The sequence below is a fragment of the Lissotriton vulgaris genome, chromosome 2_1 (genome assembly GCF_964263255.1).
Source record: "Lissotriton vulgaris chromosome 2_1, aLisVul1.2, whole genome shotgun sequence".
NCBI lineage: Eukaryota > Metazoa > Chordata > Amphibia > Caudata > Salamandridae > Lissotriton > Lissotriton vulgaris.
Window position 1 is genome coordinate 148506183 of NC_141687.1, and position 19557 is coordinate 148525739.

General features: G+C 45.7%; 1 protein-coding gene across 4 annotated transcripts in view; it reads right to left on the minus strand.

The window, feature by feature from the left end:
• The window catches only part of GTF2I (general transcription factor IIi), a 1434650-nt gene that overhangs the window by 700472 nt on the left and 714621 nt on the right, over positions 1–19557 (minus strand). For all 4 annotated transcript variants that reach the window (XM_086954596.1, XM_086954597.1, XM_086954594.1 and 1 more), the window contains one exon: positions 9872–9930. In XM_086954596.1, the coding sequence (XP_086810722.1) occupies positions 9872–9930 (59 nt within the window). The remainder of the gene's footprint in view (positions 1–9871; positions 9931–19557) is intronic.

The following is a 19557-nucleotide window of genomic DNA, read 5'->3' on the forward strand; positions in this document are numbered from 1 at the left end:
GAGGGAGGGAGGGAGACAGAGGGAGGGAGGGAGGGAGACAGACAGACTGAGGGAGGGAGACAGACAGACGGAGGGAGGGAGACAGACAGACGGAGGGAGGGAGGGAGGGAGACAGACAGACGGAGGGAGGGAGGGAGGGAGACAGACAGAGGGAGGGAGAGGGGGAGACAGATGGAGAGGGGGAGACAGACGTACAGAGGGAGGGAGACAGACAGAGGGAGGGAGGGAGAGAGGGAGGGAGACAGACAGAGAGGGAGACAGACAGACGGAGTTAGAGGGGGAGACAGACGGAGAGGGGGAGACAGACGTACAGAGGGAGGGAGACAGACAGAGGGAGGGAGGGAGGGAGATAGACAGAGGGAGGGAGGGAGACAGACAGACAGACAGAGGGAGGGAGGGAGACAGACAGACAGACGGAGGGAGACAGACAGAGGGAGGGAGACAGACAGAGGGAGGGAGGGAGGGAGACAGACAGAGGGAGGGAGACAGATGGAGGGAGACAGACGTAGGGAGGGAGACAGACGGAGGGAGGGAGGGAGACAGACAGACGGACGGAGGGAGGGAGACAGACAGAGGGAGGGAGACAGACAGACAGAGGGAGGGAGGGAGACAGACGGAGGGAGGGAGACAGGCGGAGGGAGGGAGACAGAGGGAGGGAGGGATGGAGACAGACAGAGGGAGGGATGGAGACAGACAGAGGGAGGGCTGGAGACGGACAGTGGGACACAGATAGAGGGAGACAGATGGAGTGATAGAGGAAAGGAATGAGAGGGAGGCAGACAGAGAAAGAGAGGTGAGAGAGAGACTGAGTGAGATAGAGGGAGACTGATGGAGACAGAGAGAGGAAGGAGGGAGCGAGCGAGAGATAGGGAGGGAGGGGGAGAGAGAGATAGAAAGAGAGAAAGAGAAAGTGAGAGAGAGAGAGAAAGAGAGATGTGGGTGTATGCCGGGTCTGTTGGCCAGTGGATGAAGGCATCCGCTGCAGGGACCTGTGTTGAACTTAATGGTCAATTTTTTTTCTCTAGCCCCTCCCCCTCTGACCCGGCCTCTATCGTGCAGCACTCGGCCACAAACCACACTGTAAATTAGGCCAGAGAGAAAGTTTGTGAGTACCCATGACCTAAAGAGTCCATCACTAGCGGCATGAATTTCAACTAATGGAATTTCACAAGTTCTAAATTACATGAAAGTAGCAATAGCCTTTAAGTCTTGGGGTAATAAGAGTTTGAGGTTTTAGCAAATAATTCTATGTGTGTGGATGCATGTATTATATGTTTTCTTTCACAATACAAATGCTGAGTTCCAGGTCCCAGACAGAGTAGCGGAGACGTGCAGAAGACTTTCGGTGTTTCCGACACAAGGCTGTCTCTATTTTATCCACTTCCCCTTTCTCCCCGCTGTTGCACTCACCAGGAGTTAGCCTGTTGGTGGGGGTATTAGTGGAGGGGCTTTGGGACCATCTTCGGCTCCTGCGGAACCGGACTGGATCCTGACAGCTTGAAGTGCCAGATATCTTCCGCCTGAGTCGAGATGGCTGAGGGGTTTGACAAGAAGGCCATGGCGGGAATATTGGAAAGTCTGCAAATCCAATTGTGCAAAAATGTTGAAGAGAATAAAAACTTAAGAGCCGAAATAAAAAGGTCTCAGAAAGAAACAAACCTAATTAGACAAACGATGGATGAACTAGTAGACAGTTGCTCCTCTCTTCCTGGTTTAGAAACCATTTGTAAAACAGCTTCGGAAGTAGCAACTCAAGTAATTAATTCTGTTAATTTAAGTTAAGTTCCATTGGCCAACCCAGAAAGATATAATGTTGATCCTCACAAGGCACAGGTGTTTCTTACTCAGTGCTCTTTACATTTTCTATGCAGGCCAGTGGTCTTTGCAGATGATCAGGTCAAGGTTGCGTTCGTACTGTCTTACTTGGGAGGCGATGCTGCCGCATGCTCGATGCAGTTAATCTCTTGCAATGACCCAGTCCTCTATGATTTGAGCTTTTTAAAAATAATTTTTGACAGAAGATCTGCAAACCAAGCCATTGACAACAACTTATTGGACCTCAAGCAAGGGAACAGAGATTTGGTTGCTTACATAGCGCAATTAAATAAGCTAGTAGTGGAAACTGAGTGGCCAGAAAGCAAGAGGTCGGCCATTTTCTATTGTGGGCTTAAGGACGAGTTAAAAATGCATTAGCTCAAATTCCTAATAGACCTCAAGATGTTTCGGAACTCATAGACTTAGTTTTACAGTTGGAACATCGCCTTTTTGAAAAAAGATCAGAAAAGAAGAAGGATGTTTATTCCTTTGTTCTGCGATTTGATAGATTCAATTTGGAAGCTAGCAAACCAGAGGCTTCCTCTGGTGAAGAGCAGATGTAAATTGGTTCTATTAGAGGATCCCTCTCAAAAGATGAGCGAGAAAAGAGAAGATCAAAGAATTTATGTTTATATTGTGGAGCCTCAGGTCATTTTTTGAAAGACTGTCTCAAGAAGCCCAAAAACAACTTGGGGTTAAAAGACAGATCCCACCAGTAGAAGGAGTTGCCTGGTGGGAACAGAAAACAAGTCAGCTCCAGAAACTCAACATATTGTTAACACCTTACAGTCAGCGGCTTCACATTTAACTGTTACTTTAGTTGCCAAGTTTGGCTCCAGCGCGATCAAGGATGTTTCTGTAATGATTGATTCTGGTGCCACTGGCAATTTTTGTGATTTGAAGTATGCCAAAAAAATGTCATAGAGAATTTGAGATTTAATTTAATTGATGCCTCTCAGTTTGTTGATTCTTGGATTGCCGTGGCTAACTGAACATAATTTGAGAATCAACTGGGAGAGGGCCACAGCAGAGATGACCTCTGATAATAGCATAACCCATTGCTTTCATGAGATTCCAGTTAAGTCTGAAAGTTCCCCAGCAGCGGAACTGGCTCAAATGACTAATCGAATTTGTGTAATGGATTTGAAGGAAGTTCCAGAGGAATATAGAGATCTGTCCAAGGTTTCTGATGAGAGCAATGCATAGAAGCTCCCGCTACATCGGGAGTATGACTGCAAAACTGAACTTGAAGCAGGTGAGACTCTTCCTTGCAGTCGCATCTATGCTGTCACGGAAGCTGAAAATCAATAACTAAAAACGTATCTAGAAGAGTATTTAAAGAATGGTTTTATTCATCCCTCTCAATCCCCAGTCTCTTCTCCACTATTTTTCATTCCTAAGAAGGTAAGGGAGTCTTCACGCCTGAATTGATTACAGAGCCTTAAACCAGGTCACCTTCAAAAATCGGTACCCCTTACCGTTGATTTCCCAGTTGTTGGATCACGTCAAGGGTATTACACACAATTTGATTTGAGCAGTGCTTATCATCTAGCGAGAGTCACCAAAGGCGACGAGTGGAAGACTGCCTTTCGGACGAGATATGGCCTCTACGAATATCAGGTCACGCCATATGGATTGAGCAACGCCCATGCAGCTTTTCAGCATCTGGTAAATGAGGTGCTGCAAGAGTTTTTGGACCGAGTGGCAGTCGTCTGCATTGATGACATCTTGATTTTCTCTGAAAATTTGGAAGATCATGTCCAGCACGTAAGAGCCAGTTACTGGAAAATCATCTCTTCATGAAGTTAGAGAAATGCTCTTTCCACGCCAAACAACTCGAGTTCCTTGGATTCGTCTTAACTGCAGACAGAGTGGCAATGGATCCTTCTAAAGTGGACGCGGTTTGGAATTGGCCCACACCTCGAAACAAAGATTTGCCAATTTTTATTGTCGGTTTAGCCTACATTTTTCTGCCAAGGTACCTCCCATTACTCAATTGTTAAAGAAGGGAAGAAAGTTTTTGTGGTCTGAAGACGCAGAATTGGCTTTTCAATTTTTGAAAGAAGCAAAGCTGCCTGCTCCGGAGATGAATTATTCCATTGCAGGCAAGGAGTTGTTGGCTGGGAATTAGGCTTGTCAGGACTGGCAACACTATTTGTTGGGAGCCAAACATTGTGTGACATTATATACCGATCACCGCAATCTTCAGATCTTAAAATCTGCAAAAACGCTTACCCCACGACAGCTGTGCTGGTCATTGTATTTCTCAGAATTCAATTTCGTGATAACCTACAAGCCCGGGGCAAAGAATGGAAAGGCTGACGCTCTTTCGAGAAAGAACCGAGGCTCCCTCAAGTTGTTCCCATCAAATAAGATCGAATTCACAAAACAAGTACAACATTCCTGTTCGCAAGAAAACTTAGCAGAATGGGAGAAGGAAGATCCCCGAAAGAAAATAAGGAACAGTCTCCCTCATCATGATGATGCTCTGTATTTACCCACAGAAGACATTCAGGAAAAGGCTTTAATAAGTTGTCATGATGATCTGATGGGGGGACACAAAGGCGCAAAGAAGACATTGAATTTGACTGAGGCATTTTTGGTGGTCTAATATGGTGGCCAGAGTAAGACAGTACGTATCAAACGGTGAAATTTGTGTAAAGGGAAAACCTTGTAGACCGTCTCCTCTGGGTTTTTTGCTGTACTTACCTAAGGCTCCACATCATTGGCACACAGTGTCGATGGATTTAATTGTGGATCTCCCAAACAGTCAAGGATTCAACACAGTCTTGGTATTGGTGGCCACCTTTTCCAAGATGAGTCACTTTGTACCGCTTAAAAGTGTTCCAACAGCCTCCCAATTGGTCCAGTTATTTAATCACCATATAGTTAAGGCTAATGGTTTACCACAGGTAGTCATTACAGACAGAGACTCAGTTTGTCTCAAAATTTTGGAAAAAATGTATGCATAGTTTAGGAATGGACGCCTGATTCTCTACCAGTTACCACCCAGAGACAGATGGACAGACTGAACGGGTAAATCAAGAGTTAGAGCAGTATTTGAGATTATATTTATTGAAGCAAGAAGGAAATTGGTCTGATTTACTGAGTTTGCATATAACAGTGCAGTGCATGATTCCACTGGTTTCATCCCCTTTTTTTCTGAATTCAGGAAGAAACCCCAGTATATTGATAGGTGAAAAGATGAATCAGTCCCACAGTAAAAGATTCAGTTGAGGAACTCCAACAGTCTTATAAAAAGGCTGTAGAGAATTTACAGAAAGCAATGGTTTTATACAAAAAACAAGCAGATAAAAGAAGGAGGGCAGGTCCAGAATATAAAGAAGGAGATCAGGTTTGGCTTTCAACCCGCCATCTAAAATGAAGGGAATAGAAAATTCAAAACCCACTTCCTAGACCCATTTAAAATTGAGAAAATAATCAGTCCAGTAGTGGTAAGGTTACTACCTAAGCAGGTCAAGATCCGTCTAGTTTTCCATGTGTCACTTTTGGAGAAAAGCCCCCAAAATATCAGGTTAAAAAAATTCCCTCAACCTGCTAGAGTAGATTCTGAAGAGGAATTTGAAGAAAGCCACATTTTGGATTCAAAGTTCTCTCGAGGCAAGTTGTTCTATTCGGTTAAGTGGAAGGGTTTTGGCCTTGAAGAGAGGTCCTGGGAACCATTCTCTCACATTCACGCTCCTAGGCTGATAAAAAAGATTCCATAGAATTTACCCAAAGAAACCAAAAGTGGGGAGCCCCCCTTTGGAGGGAGGTACTGTCAGGACTACTGTAGCAACTGTCAGAGTAGTGGGAAGAGGCAAGAACTCTAGCTCACACTTGAAAAGGGCAGCTAGAGATCCACGCTGGAAGAGACTGCACATGGCCCTATTTCAGACTCTGAAAGTCCTCCTCAATTATTTACAAATGGCACCCAAAAAGACTAGGGATCTTACAATCAAATCTGCAGGAGTCGGGTCAGCGCACTACTTTTTTTTCCCTTGCGCTTGTACTCTAGTTTGAGCTCCTCCTGAACCCGCGGGAACGGACTATCCAAATATGAGGTGCATGACCTCATAGAACTCGCAAAGTTGGGCGAGTTGCCCGCGGGCTCCCAAAAATTCGGGGAGGCGTGGAGCTCGGCTAGGCTCAGCCACGGAGCCTGGCCGCGAATGATGATGCCATCTCATCTTATAAGCTGACTAATGGACGGGGCAAACTTGAAGACGTCTTCAACTTCTTACTCTACTTGCGCTTTGCGCTTGTGGGCCTTACCAGAGCACTACTGTGAGTGCCGAGAGGATCTTGGGCCGTGACCGACCCCGGGACATTAGTCTCAACTGGGATCAAGATTAGCACCTCATCAGAAGTGGAGCAGCAAAAGCTTGAGGAAGAACTCTTTCAAGCCTTTGGGAGCATGGCAAGGCAGAAAACACAGGTCTTCATGTTGTAGTCGACCTCGAGGCACCAGGGGCAAACAAGTTGCGGCTCCATCAGCTACATCTGCCAGTGACAGGTGCCACAGGGCTTAAAGTTGGCCTTCCTAGTTGACATCCTACCACAACAGGAGAAAAATCTCAAAATATTCAACAAATAGTAGAAAAAGGTCAGCCAAAAATGGACTTTGAGTAGCTCTCTCCAGATCTGCGCTGAAAAAAATAAACAGACATCCACGCTCAGGTGTGGCGCCTATATAGGCACCATGCACGTCACTTCAGATTTGAAGGATGCTTCATAACGCTGCGCACATATACTGTTTACGAAAAATTGCCGAATCCAGTCTAACACCTGGGGAAAATTCTAAGGGAAGGAATCTGCAGCTAGAAGTTATCAGATAAGAGGAAATTTGCATGGTCCACACTTCTGAGTAGAATCAACAACATCAAATCACTAAAAATGTTCCCAAACAAGGCACTGAACAAACAGGACTAACAGGTTAAAGGCACTTTGGTGCTAGTGCAAATTGCTGCCGCTGTAAGCAATGCAGTCAGTCCAGAGAGATGCTTTACGGCGGGTCCAATCTGTAACCTCAATGAGGGCTTCCCGGCTCTACCTAGGCTGGAGCGGCCTCTGTTCTTAAGTTGAATGAAATTGCCCTATGATGGCTAGTGTTTAAACTAATGGCATTTTGTTTTTTTTGTTAATAGGCCTACGTAGAGGGGTTTTTGGTAGGACTGCTCAAAAAAACAGGTGAGTCTTGATTTTATGGTGGCATTTTTTGCTCGACTAATGCATTAACAGGCTACAGTAAAGAAGGAACAATCCGAAACTACAGTGAACAACCTTTAACTAGTGAAACAGTGACTGGATGAGATAAGGCTCTGCAGTCTGACATTACTGTAGCAAAGTGAAAGGATGCAGTTTCTAGTTCAGAGAAAATAAAAAAAATACGTATTGGCTGTTGCAATGGATCTTAGAATGCTCTCTGTCCTCCTCTTTTCAAAGATTAAAGGTTGTTCCCAAAACAGAGACCAGTTTATGTAAGCAACATGGTGGTGGTTAGACAGCATTCGCGATTGGCAAATTTGGCAAACATTACCCAAAACAGAATATTATGTTTTGGAAAAAAAACATGATCTCTTTGCTATTTAAATTCTGCATGAATAGATATTAAGCTCTAAAGTCTACACACTGCTCCAGTTAAAGCTATTGCAGCAATGGAACACTATGGTAAAGAATGAATGAACTACACTAAAAGAAAGTCTATAGTTAAATGGCTAAGTTGACAAGTTCAAGACATTGTGGCTTTGTCACTTTTCCCCTTCTAGAGAAAGAACAAGGACACCAATGCTCAACTCGCCATGACCCAACAAGCAATAGCCACAAGCAATATCCACCAAAATGGGTCTTTTCATTATCAAGCACAAGTGTACCACATTTCCTTCTCTTGACATAAGGTTTCAGGGTGACCTAACCATGGTTATTTTTAATAATTGACGATGTTACCAATATTTATGGAGGGTTCTGTTAGTTCCTGAAGTCTCCTACCTACAGACCATCTTTAGGACTCTAGAGATATCAGCATATTCTCATGTTCCACACATTTCATTTACGACCGGATGCCAGGCAAGTTTAGTTGAAATCAACATTCAGAATCCTTCCATTAAAAAAGCAGCACAGAAGGGATCTTCTTTAACACTGTAAATAGAACGGTTACTGGATACAATTCTAATCTTTCACGTTATAATTAAAGACCACCTCATGCTAGTAAATACTGAAATTCTACCCTTTTCCCTTTTAGCGATGTATGAAGCATTGTGTTTAGCCTACTTGCAGTAAGAGGTAGTTTTGGGGAAAATACGCCCTCATTAAAACACCATAACCTTCCTGTGAGTTAAGAGTTGGAGTCTCAAACAAAACCTTATCACATTTATGGTAGACATGGAACATCAGTTGCACTGGAGGGCTGCTATTATCTCTCACATAAACTCCTCCTATAAATCCAAGTAATTTTACTTCAAAACTAATAATGCAGTCCCAGAGTAAGTTTGTTATGTAACATGAAAGAACGTTGCTGAACATGGAAGGCTTACACAGCTTCACATATTTATTTATTTATTCATTCATTTTAATTTCTTGTATTGCGCAGGACTCGACCCCGTAAGGGGTATCTCCACGCTTTGTTCGCCCTGGATAACAGACTTCAGTGCCTCTGCAGGAAAGCTTGGAACAGAAGTGTTTTTAAGGTTTTCCTAAAGGAGAGGTGGTTGGTGATTTGTCTAAGACTGATGGGAAGTTTGTTCCACAGAGTCGGTCCTATAAGTGATAGGGCACGACCCCCTTGTCTGGTCTTCTTAATTAATTGAGTTTCCAGTAGGAAATACTTCTTAAGTATTTCCTACCATTCTCCTGAGCCGCTCTGAAGAGAAAACAAAACAACCCTAACTGCTGCTTTAAAAAGCTGATAATGGCCCTGGGCCTGATTAGGATGCCAGTCGGACATTCGGACCGTCATCCCACATAGCGGTGCGACTGCCGCATTAGGATGCAGTCAGTTCAACTGCTGACAAACGCAGACCGGTTCAAGGAGTCCGTCGGGCAATGTATGATGGTAAACCCTTTCATAAATACTACGATGTCCCTTTCATCCATTCCATGGCTGTCCAACCATCATGTAAAGGCTGTCGGACAAGGACTCAGGGGGCCCCTAGCAGGGCCCTCCGTCCCCGTGGGTCTCTGCTATAAGGCCTCGGGCGCACCTGTGGTGCCCGCCAAACATCCATGCCCCGTGTGCCAGGCACAACATTGTGCCTGGCTCACGGGGCATGGATGTATCAAAACATCCCCTTTTTCACAGTGGCTTGTGCTGCAGCATTTTTCTGTGCTGCAGTACAAGCCGCAATGGAAAAGGGGATGTTTCTGACCACCTACACGGTGGTCGCATCTTAATGTGGCGGGTGGAACCCCCAGCATGTTGCTCGGTTTCCAACCCGCTGCGATGGCAGTTGGATGCTAGTTCAACTAAATATAAAAACGGTATTTTTCCCTGTATGGTTTTATATTTATCAAGCAACACACTCAACATTTAAGTATCCACCAAATCAGTATTGGAAACCACCACAAGCATTAGTGAAACATTTGCAAAGGAAAAAAAATAACAAAAACAATGATATGAACAGTTGACTGTTTATTACAAGGTTAAAAAACAGGAGTTAAACATTCCAGTGAATGTACAATAAATATACATATAAAAAACAATATAGACTATAATAAGATGTTCATACAATTATATTGGAGAAGAACAAATAAAGACAATCAAATCTGTCTTATGGCTGTTAATCAAGATTCCTATGGTGCAACATAGAGTTGGTTCAGTTCCCAATCCCCTCACTAATGTTGACCCCTCCAGATTTAACTGATTCAACTGCCATAATTTAGGCGGTATGGCTGACCGGCTCAGGTCACTGAAGAGCAGCAAAAATGCACTTTTTAAATAAATGAGTTGCCTCATCACCAACTGATCCTCTATTAAACTTCCTTGAACCTAATAAAATCCTTGACACAACACTATGCATATAACATTCCAAAAAGCTATTACCAAGGATATCACACTTACCTCCCGAGCTTGTCCTTGGCTGAATGATTTCTGGTTGATTATTGGCTAACAGTTCTGGCCTTTATTTAAAAAGAAACAACTAATTGGTGTATGTTAGAATGCACACTAAATGACATCACTATGAACTTAACTTCCAGATCAATGGACAATGGAGAAGATCCACATATTTGATCATTACGAAAATAAAGCCTTCTCAGCTGACAAAATTAACTAAAAGTTAACACTACAGTTTTACACAATTCAAAAATGAATACAGTTTGTTTTTCTTCACTCGAAGGACAAAGTTCATTGATCGTACAAAATGAGAAATGCCTACCATCGTATACTACAGACCACTAGTTGTACTTAAATGGAAGGTGAGTAGACAAGCATCTAGAGCAAAGACGAGCAAAGTATTCTCCTCAGCTGACACAATTAACTAAAAGTTAACACTGCAGTTTTACACAATTCAAAAATGAATACAGTTTGTTTTCCTTCACTCGAAGGACACAGTTCAATGATCATACAATATGATAAATGCCTACCATCGTATACTTCAGACCACTAGTTGAACTTAAATAGAAGGTGAGTAGACGTGCATAGACAGCGGAAAAAATCTATTAACAGTTACATTTTAAATTACAATGGTTCGCCAGCAAAGGTATCTGTAGGAGTGTCAAAATAAGTTACTTACATTACATAGCGTGCTTTCTAACAAATGTGAGCAACAGCAGGTTGCTTGCATGAAAATTAACTCAAGGTGCTACACAGGATCCCAGTTATTTTGTGCTATTTTTTTTTCACACAGAAATTCTTCCTCACCGGCACCAGGAAAACCTACAGGATGCTTGACAAAGTTGGAGACCCAAATGTGACACCAAGAGTTCATCTAAGGTGCCAGTGGCATCAAATAGCGTATTCTTTCATGCCCCATACAGGCTAAGAAGGAACCAAAACAAAGAAATGAAATCGATTTTACACAATAACTAAGAGGAGGAAAAAGGGCAATAGGAATCTGCAGAATTTTTCATATAACAGCCCAAAGAATGCTAACAAAGCTAAATAACGTGTTATTCTAATGGATATGCACTTCAGAAGATTCATTGTGTGACGCATCACCATACCAACTTGGAAAGAAGGTGGTTTGAAGATAATGCATAACTAAAGCTGGTAACAAACACAGCAATTTGTAAACATGAAAATGTGTCCTGGAGGTCAAGTGAAGCCATCTAGTAGTGTGGCTGCCTAGCATGCACAAGTCGGTTAAGCGTAATTTTGGATATTCATATGTTCCAAAAGGAAAAGTTATTTGTAATACTGGGACTGCATCATCACCGAAGTGTAAACAAACTATCTATATATCTATCTATCTATATATATATATATATATATATATATATATATATACACACCACAAGTTTGACGAAAATAAGCCCGCGCCTTCTTTTGATGGTGGGCCTCGACGGGGTTTCGTCTCACCCCTATAAATCCACAGAAACGCCGTCTCCAACAGTTCATAAGACAACAAGTCGAGGCCCAATTTGCATTTAAAGTGAATTTATTCAGGTGAGACGGCGTTTCTGTGGCTATATATATATATATATATATATATATATATATATATATATATATATATGTACACACACACATATCTACACATACATATATACATACATAGATATATAAACACATATGCACATGCACAGATATACACAAGCGTACCTATCCCATAACACCTTTGACATGATTAAAAATTCACTATTTATCCATATACATTTTAAGAGCAGCCTACCCTACAACACCATCTTAACTGAAATCGGAAATCGGAAAACATGAATCTATAAGTATGAACAGACGTTCACATCAATGTCTTACAATTACCACTTAAAGTCACTTATCTGGTCATTGCAGTTGCAGTCGCAAACATTTTGTCTCATTCACTGGGGTCTCAGTTTTCCAGACTTCTTATTTAACAAACAATAACATAATGTGATACATTAAACAATTCATCTAGAAATAGAATGTTTGAGAGTCGTTAAACTTGTCTGTAAACAACCACAGTTAAAGTAAGAAGTTATCTGATGTCCTTCAACTTTTCTGAACACAACTTCAGAACTCTATTCCAAAGTAGTGCAAAGGTCCTTTTTTTCGGTGAAGTAGGGCTTTCGATACCAGCAAGAAGATTTAATGACTTGGAAGGCAGGATGAGTATTGAGATGATGGGATTTGGGTCTCACAAAACCTACACAGATTTAATGGCAATCATAAAATCTGCCTCCCATGACAGATGCTACAAAGACAATTTCTACATGAAATAAATGGTGGGTTCCTCAATGTAGAAAGAACCCAGCTAAGCTCCCTGCGAGGAGATATTCTAAAGAAGAGGTAATACCATTTTTAATATTCCCCAATAATGTTTGGCAAATGGTTGGTGAAAGTATTTTTGAGGAGGGGGTTTTCGGGTAACCACTTGGATGCTGTGCACAAGCTGGAGCCTTCCACAGCAGCAGTTCTCGGGTGCTGAGGACTGCTCAAGCTCACCCAGGCACCAACCCATGGGGGAAGGGCTGGTGTACCCCCAGCTAATTCCTTCACCACCCTCCAAGGGTGGTGACGAAAGCACTTCCACCTCCTCACCTAGCGCGATGATGACATCATTACATGCATGGTGAGAATCAAGTAATGACTAGACGCTTGGGCAAGTGAGATCAGCCTTTTTTTTTTCCAGGCCACTCTTTCGATGGGGACAGGAAGGCAGGGGTGAGGGAGAGGGAGATGGAGGAGAGGGAGAGAGCGCTGGCATTTGGCTGGCTGCGTGCGCGAGAACTGGTGTTTGGCTAGCAGTATTTGAGAGCTGGCATTTGGCAGGTCATGTGTGTGGACTGGAATCTGGCTAGCAGTGTGTGTGTTGCTGGCGTTTGGTTGGCAGTGTTTATTGTAGAGCAAATCTTTTGATTTTCTTAATATGGACTCCTGCTTGAGGTTTCCGCATTGGTAGATCTGCAGGTAGTTGCATGTGTTTGGTTAGGAAATTATCTTATAATGTTACCTTCAAGTGAGTATCATTGCCCCGTCTGAATGTTTTTTTCAATAGTTTTAATAATTGCAACGTATTCAGCTTTTTTTGTGTTTCAAATTCACATTTGAATTTGTGAAACTTCTGTATTGTGTTGTCTTCTGTGAACTTATTTTGTTTTCTTTTCTAATGGGATATCTTTGCTGCTTGCTCGGTCTGCGCAGAGTAGGTGCACTTGATTCTAAATCTGACTGACTGAGACAGGTTAGGGGCGTCTTTTTAGAATATGAATTTTATTGTGTAGTTTGCATTGATAGTGGTTTCAGTTAATAGAAGTCAATAGATCTATTTGCAGTTTGATACAACCACAGTTTGTTGAGTTCTAATTTGACAGAGTTGTTTATTCTTGTCTTGCTTTTTGTGTTTCGTTAGTAAGCATTGTGGTTGAACGGCAAGCAAGTTGTAGGCTTTCTTTTTCAATGTGCCTATGAGCATGGCTCTGAGACTGACACTGCATCAGAGCCTGAGGACCAACAAAGATTCTGCCAGTGAATTTTCTTTCCGAGGGGAATCAGCTGATGATGAATTCACTATTAGTGGTGATGAAGTGCCTCATTTAGAATCCATCGTTTTTATTGAGCAGTATAACATCCCATGACACAGCTCAGCTGCCTACATCCATAGGCCTGCAAGATCCAGTAGCATTAAACACAGCGTTCGGGTCTACACGCCGGAGGGCGACCCCGCGAGGAAGAATGTAATGCCGTGATGAGCAGCCCGTACCAACATCAATCCACTGCTTTTAAGTATAAGAACGAGAACAACAAAGACAAAAGAAACCCCCCTTGCCCCACCCCCAGACCTCCCCCCGCCGCCCACCACCCACCTTCGCATCAGTCTCATCTACCCCCTTGCACTCCCCGCGGCCCCCAAGCCCCCAGTGGCACCGCTCAAACCACTCAAACCACCTTGGCAGGGCTCCAAAGGAATAAGTTGAGGAATCTGCAAATACTTTGGACAGGTGACCTCCCTTAAGTCCCTGGATAGAAGATGTAAGAATGTGCCCCACAATTCCGCGTATTCCACCCCCTTTTCGTCCATACACAGCGATAGCTGCTCCATAGCCAAAAGATGTCACAGCCTTCAGACCCAGTCCCTCGGGTCAGGTGAGTCTGGGGACCCCCACTGGGCAAGAATGACTAGGCGCCAACAAGGCCAGAGCAATTTGTCTACCCCTCAGCGAGAGCAAGGGATGCGATTTCACATGTGGAAGCCCCAATAGCGCATGTTCAGGTGCTCGAGGGAACGTGATATGAAAAGCATTGTCTAGGTCGTCAAGGACCACCTTCCAATACCGCTCTAGCTTCGGACAGTCCCACAAAAGGTGTGTCAAGGTGCCCATTGAACAACATCCCCTCCAACACAGGCCTGAGTGTTTCTGATCCCAAGCTTTAATACGAGCCGGGGTATAATACCAATAAGTAACCGCCTTATAGGTGACTCTGTACCTGCTACGTTGGCAGTGGTGTGGTGTGCGCGGTAGAACACCTGCTCCCACTCCCTACGCGACAGCTGGCGCACCAACTCTGTCTCCCAGCGAACCTGCGCTTTTGTACGTGAAGCTTTGGGACGCCCCATGATCATAGTATACAAGTCAGATATAAGTTTGCGATCATCTTTCTTGCAGACTACCAATCTTTCGAAAGCTGTCAAAGGACGGGACATAGCCACAATGTTAGGGGGTTGAGTAACCCAATGCGCTACTTGCGCATAAGGAAATGCATCGGACTCTAAGAGAGAGCAGTCATGACGAAGCCGGGGTAACAGAATTAGGCCATCAAGATCAAAGAGGGAACCCACTCTCTTACAACCTTCTTCCCTCCAGCGCTGGTAGATCAGGGATGCACAACCCGGCGGGAAGTCCAGATTTTCTACAATGGGTGTCATAGGGGAGGGGAAAGTAGTCCAGCCTTTACGCTGCGCCAATTGGTCCCAAGTCTTCAACATCGGTGACGTCACCGGGGAAGATAAAGAACCTGTGCTCTATGTTTGAAGGAGCAACAACTTACTCCAAATATTGCACCCCACTACCGTCTGGTCCATTCCATTCAAGGATGAACCGCAGGCAGGCAGCCTGAAAGTACGCTTTCAGCAAAGGGAAACCCATCCCACCGCTGGACTTAGGAGCGGTAATCAGTGATAAGGCAAGCCGTGGCCGTTTGTGGTTACATAAAAACTTATTAATAAGCCCTTGTAGCTTCTGAATGGAACCCGGTGGAGGGCTCAATGGGAGCATTTGAAAGAGGTACAAGATACGCTGGAGGACCATCATTTTAACTGCAGCCAGTCTACCGAACCAGGGAAGCTGTCTTTGCGATAGATGGGGCAAGGCGGATTCCCAGGTACAGGGTGTCGGAGTGAACCCACTGGAAGGCATAGTCCTGCTGCAGATCCAATACATCAGCTGTAGGGACCGATACATTAAGTATCTGCGATTTGTAGAAGTTAATTTTAAATCCCGATACCTTACCAAAATCGTGTAGTTCTGCCGACTGGTCCGCAAGGAATAATGGGGCTGCATAAGCGAGAGAATCATGTCATCCGCGTACAAACTGATTTTGTGCATATCCGCACCAAACCGAATCTCCGCTACCTGCTGAGCAAAGGTCTCCATATAAAGCGCAAAGAGCAGCGGGGACATGGGGCACCCCTGCCGCATCCCTCTAGTGATAGGAAAAAGAGTAGATCTGCATCCATTCACCCGTACCGCCGCCTTCGGGGCCACATATAGACAGCTGACCCATCGCACGTAGTTATCTCCCAAACGGAAGATCTTCAATACAGCAAACAGATATTTCCAATCAACACGGTTGAAGGCCTTCTCTGCATCTATAGATAAGAAAAGGGCCTGCGCGCGAGAATGATGGACTAAATCCGTGAGGTGCAAAAGTCTTTTAGTATTATCTCCCCCCTGTCGTGTCGGAATAAATCCTGCCTGGGCCGGATCTATGATGCCGTCCATCAACTGGCAGAGTCCCGCGTCCAAGATGCTGGCGAAGAGCTTGGCGTCAATGTTAAGGAGCAAGATCGGGCAATACGATCCACACTTCGCAGGGTCCTTCCCGGGCTTTAGGATAACTGTTAGCAGTCTCCGACATGGAGGGGGTCACCTCCCCCACCTCTAGAAAGGAATTAAAAAGGTGCGTTAAAAAAGAAGGAGCCAGCTCCATACAAAACGTCTTCTAAAAGATGGCCGAGAAGCCATCCGGCCCGGGGATTTGGCCAGTTTCAGACGCGCAATCGCAGATATGACTTCCTCAATACATATCTCAGCATCCAGAGCCTCCGCTGAGACCTTAAGAAGAGGCGTAACGCCGCAAGATGCCAGGTAAGCAGCTTTCCACTCGGAGTCCGAAGGCTCCCCTGATATAAAGTTTGATGAAACTGACTAAAGGAGTCTACAATGAGGGAATCGGTAGTATTTTCCACTGCTTGAGAATCCCTTATGGATTGGATGGCTGACTACTGCGCTCACGTCCTCAACCTGTGTGCCAGCATCCGGTCCCCTTTGTCCACGCTAAAATAAAAATTGTGGGGCAAGCGCAAAAGGGCATATTCCGCTCGGTCCAGGTCAAGGTGCTTTAGCATGCATCTCTTCGTTTCCAACTCCCTCCATACACGTGGAGCCCCTGTCCTCTTATGGATCGCCTCCAGGTCACCCACCTCCTTCTCTAGCTCCGCGCGCTTCTCCCTACGCACCTGAGAATATGTCGCAGACCGCGCAATAAACTCTCCTCGAACCACCAGCTTGAGGGCCTCCCATATGGACTCTAATGACATACCATCTTGATCATTGGTGGCGAAGTACTGGGTGATAGCGTCCCTAATGCGAGTGACTGCAGACTCCGAGTGGAGGAGAAAATCTCGGAGACGCTCGCCAGACAACGGTGGCCGCTGCCCACTACAGGTAAGCTGAACTGAAATAAGTGCATGGTCTGACAAAGAGCGCGGGGTGATAGTTGCTGCGGACAAATGGGGCAAGAGAGAGGTTGTAGCCAAAAAGTGATCTAAACGCGCATACGTTTTATGAGCTGAAGAGTAATACGTATAATCCCGATCAAGGGGATGTTGAGCACGCCACACATCATGCAGCCCACCGTCTTGCAACCATTGCCTCCCCCCACCTGGTGTGAGCGCGCAGCGGAACTACCCAGCCCCGAGTCCATTACTATATTTAGGTCGCCTCCCACCAGCACAAACCTATCTGGGGACGCTAGCACTTCGGAGAGAGTCGCCTTCAGGAAGGGCACTTGGTGTTCGTTTGGCGCATACAGTGAGCCCACTGTCAAATGTGTGTCCCCCCATTGAACCCGGACAGCCAAAAACCGCCCTCCAATAACAACTTGGTATAGGATCTTGCAATGCGCCCGAGCACTAAAGAGAATAGCCACCCCCCATGTTTCTTCGCTGGGTTCCGAGGACTATAGCTGCACACGGAACTGCCTGTCTTTCATCCTCCTAGTATCTTTGGGGAGGAGATGGGTCTCTTGCAGCAGACACACATCACCGTCTGCATTCTCCAACAGAGAAAGGATGGCTGCGCGCTTAACAGGGTTATTTAGGCCCGAACATTCAGGCTTACAATATTCAGATCTCTACCCATAATCTCTAAGGGGGAGGGAAGCGCTAGCTCGATTATCTAGGACAGGAGCACTGAGGGAAGCGCCGGAAGCGAACAGCGGACCCAACCTAAACCTAGCCACCTGGAGAACTGATGCGGAGCCCCAAAAACAACCCCCTTCCCTAAACCCACCCCCAACATCCCCACAAAAGGACTGAACCACAGAAAAGAAGAAAGGTAGGAAAAGTCTTGTGAAGTGACTAATGTCCGTCAGAAGGATCACTCTGTAAGGAAAACATGGCGCCATTCTGGAACCTTGCCCAACCCTGTTCATCACCACCTCCTTTTTGAATCGTTTTTGGCCCCCACAAGTGTGGCAGGGTATACTCAGACACGAGTCCCTTGCTCACTGCACCACCAGGATTCAAGCAAGCCGGGCCGACGACGGCTGAAATGCCAGAAACCGGTCCCCTGAAGCTTGTCTCCTTTCCGGTGAAGAATTGGCTTGGTAGTTTGGTCTGCCCTGTTCCCATGAGGCACTCGGTCAGACTAATTTGCATATAGCCAGGTTCTGAACTTGGGTGATGCAGTGAGCTAAATAACGGTGATGGATCAAGCCCTGATCTCTTGACTGGGTAAGAGTGGTCTGCTTAATTCAGACACTCTGTTCATCACCACCCTCTTTTTGAATCGTTTATGGCCACCACAAGTGTGGCAGGGTATACTCAGACATGAGTCCCTTGCTCGCTGCACCATCAGGATTCAAGCAAGCCGGGCCGACGACGGCTGAAATGCCAGAAACCGGTCCCCGGAAGCTGGTCTCCTTTCCGGTGAAGAATTGGCTTGGTAGTTTGGTCTGCCCTGTTCCCATGAGGCACTGGGTCAGACTAATTTGCATATAGCCAGGTTCTGAACTGGGGTGTTGCAGTGAGCTAAATAACGGTGATGGATCAAGCCCTGATCTCTTGACTGGGTAAGAGTGGTCTGCTGAATTCAGACACTCTGTTCATCACCACCCCCTTTTTGAATCAACCCTGATACAGGGCACCACCACCCACCAAGGACGAAAAGAAGAGCAAGAGTCACAGTCTTAGCCCCCCATGGCCCCTTCCCACGCCGCTATGGAACCCAGCCTGGGCCAGGCAAGCAGCTGTCAAGGAGCACTCTCACTGTCGGTCACCAACGCCACCGAGGAAACAGCCGCCTCCCTCTCCAAAAGGCTTGTAGAAAGGTCATGCTTCCCCAACTGAGACAATTTTCCCACTCTCTGCCATTCCGTGGAGCGCCTGCGTTGCCGAGGTGACCCAGTTGATCCAGCCTGAGCATCAGACCTCTCCAAACCTAGCGCCTCATAAGCTGCCTCCAATGAGCGGATCTGCAGAAGTTTACAGTTGAACTTAAAGATGATACGAAACTGGTGCCCCCACGAGTAGGGGATGCCTTGTTCCCGTTAGTAGGTAGTAATAGACTTGAAGCTACGTTTGAGTAGAGGCCGCCAAATCTTGAAAGAGAGCGGGCTGGTGCCCACGAAACTGCACTCCGTTGAGATCTTGCGCTTTGCGAAGAATCCCCTCCTTAATCTGAAAATCATGTACGCAAACTAAAACGTCTGGTGAAGGGGCCTTGGCACCCCTCGTGATGCACACGGTCCAACTGGATGTCCAGGTCATCCCCCTCATCAAGGATTTGTCGGAACAACGGCGCCACATATTCCCGCAGGCTATCCACTTCCCCCTTCCTGATGTTGTTCCTTCGCGAGCGGTTTTCCAGGTCTTCAGTGTGCGCCTGCAAGTGCAGGTTTTGTTCTGTCAGACGGAGTAAGTCTTGTTGGAGCTGATGGATCTCATCTGCGGCGCGCAGGTCATGCTCCTCCAGAGTCGCCACTCTCTCCCCTATGGCGTTGACGTCTCGACGCATCTCCCAGACGTCTGAGGATAGCTGGGACCGGAGTTCCAAGATGTCCTCTTTGATGCCAGCAAAGAGCTTCAGCATGAAGGCCTTAGTCGCCGGCGCATCCGTATCGGCAGGCTGCGCAGACCGGGCATCAGACTGCGAGGCGGTCTGACCCAC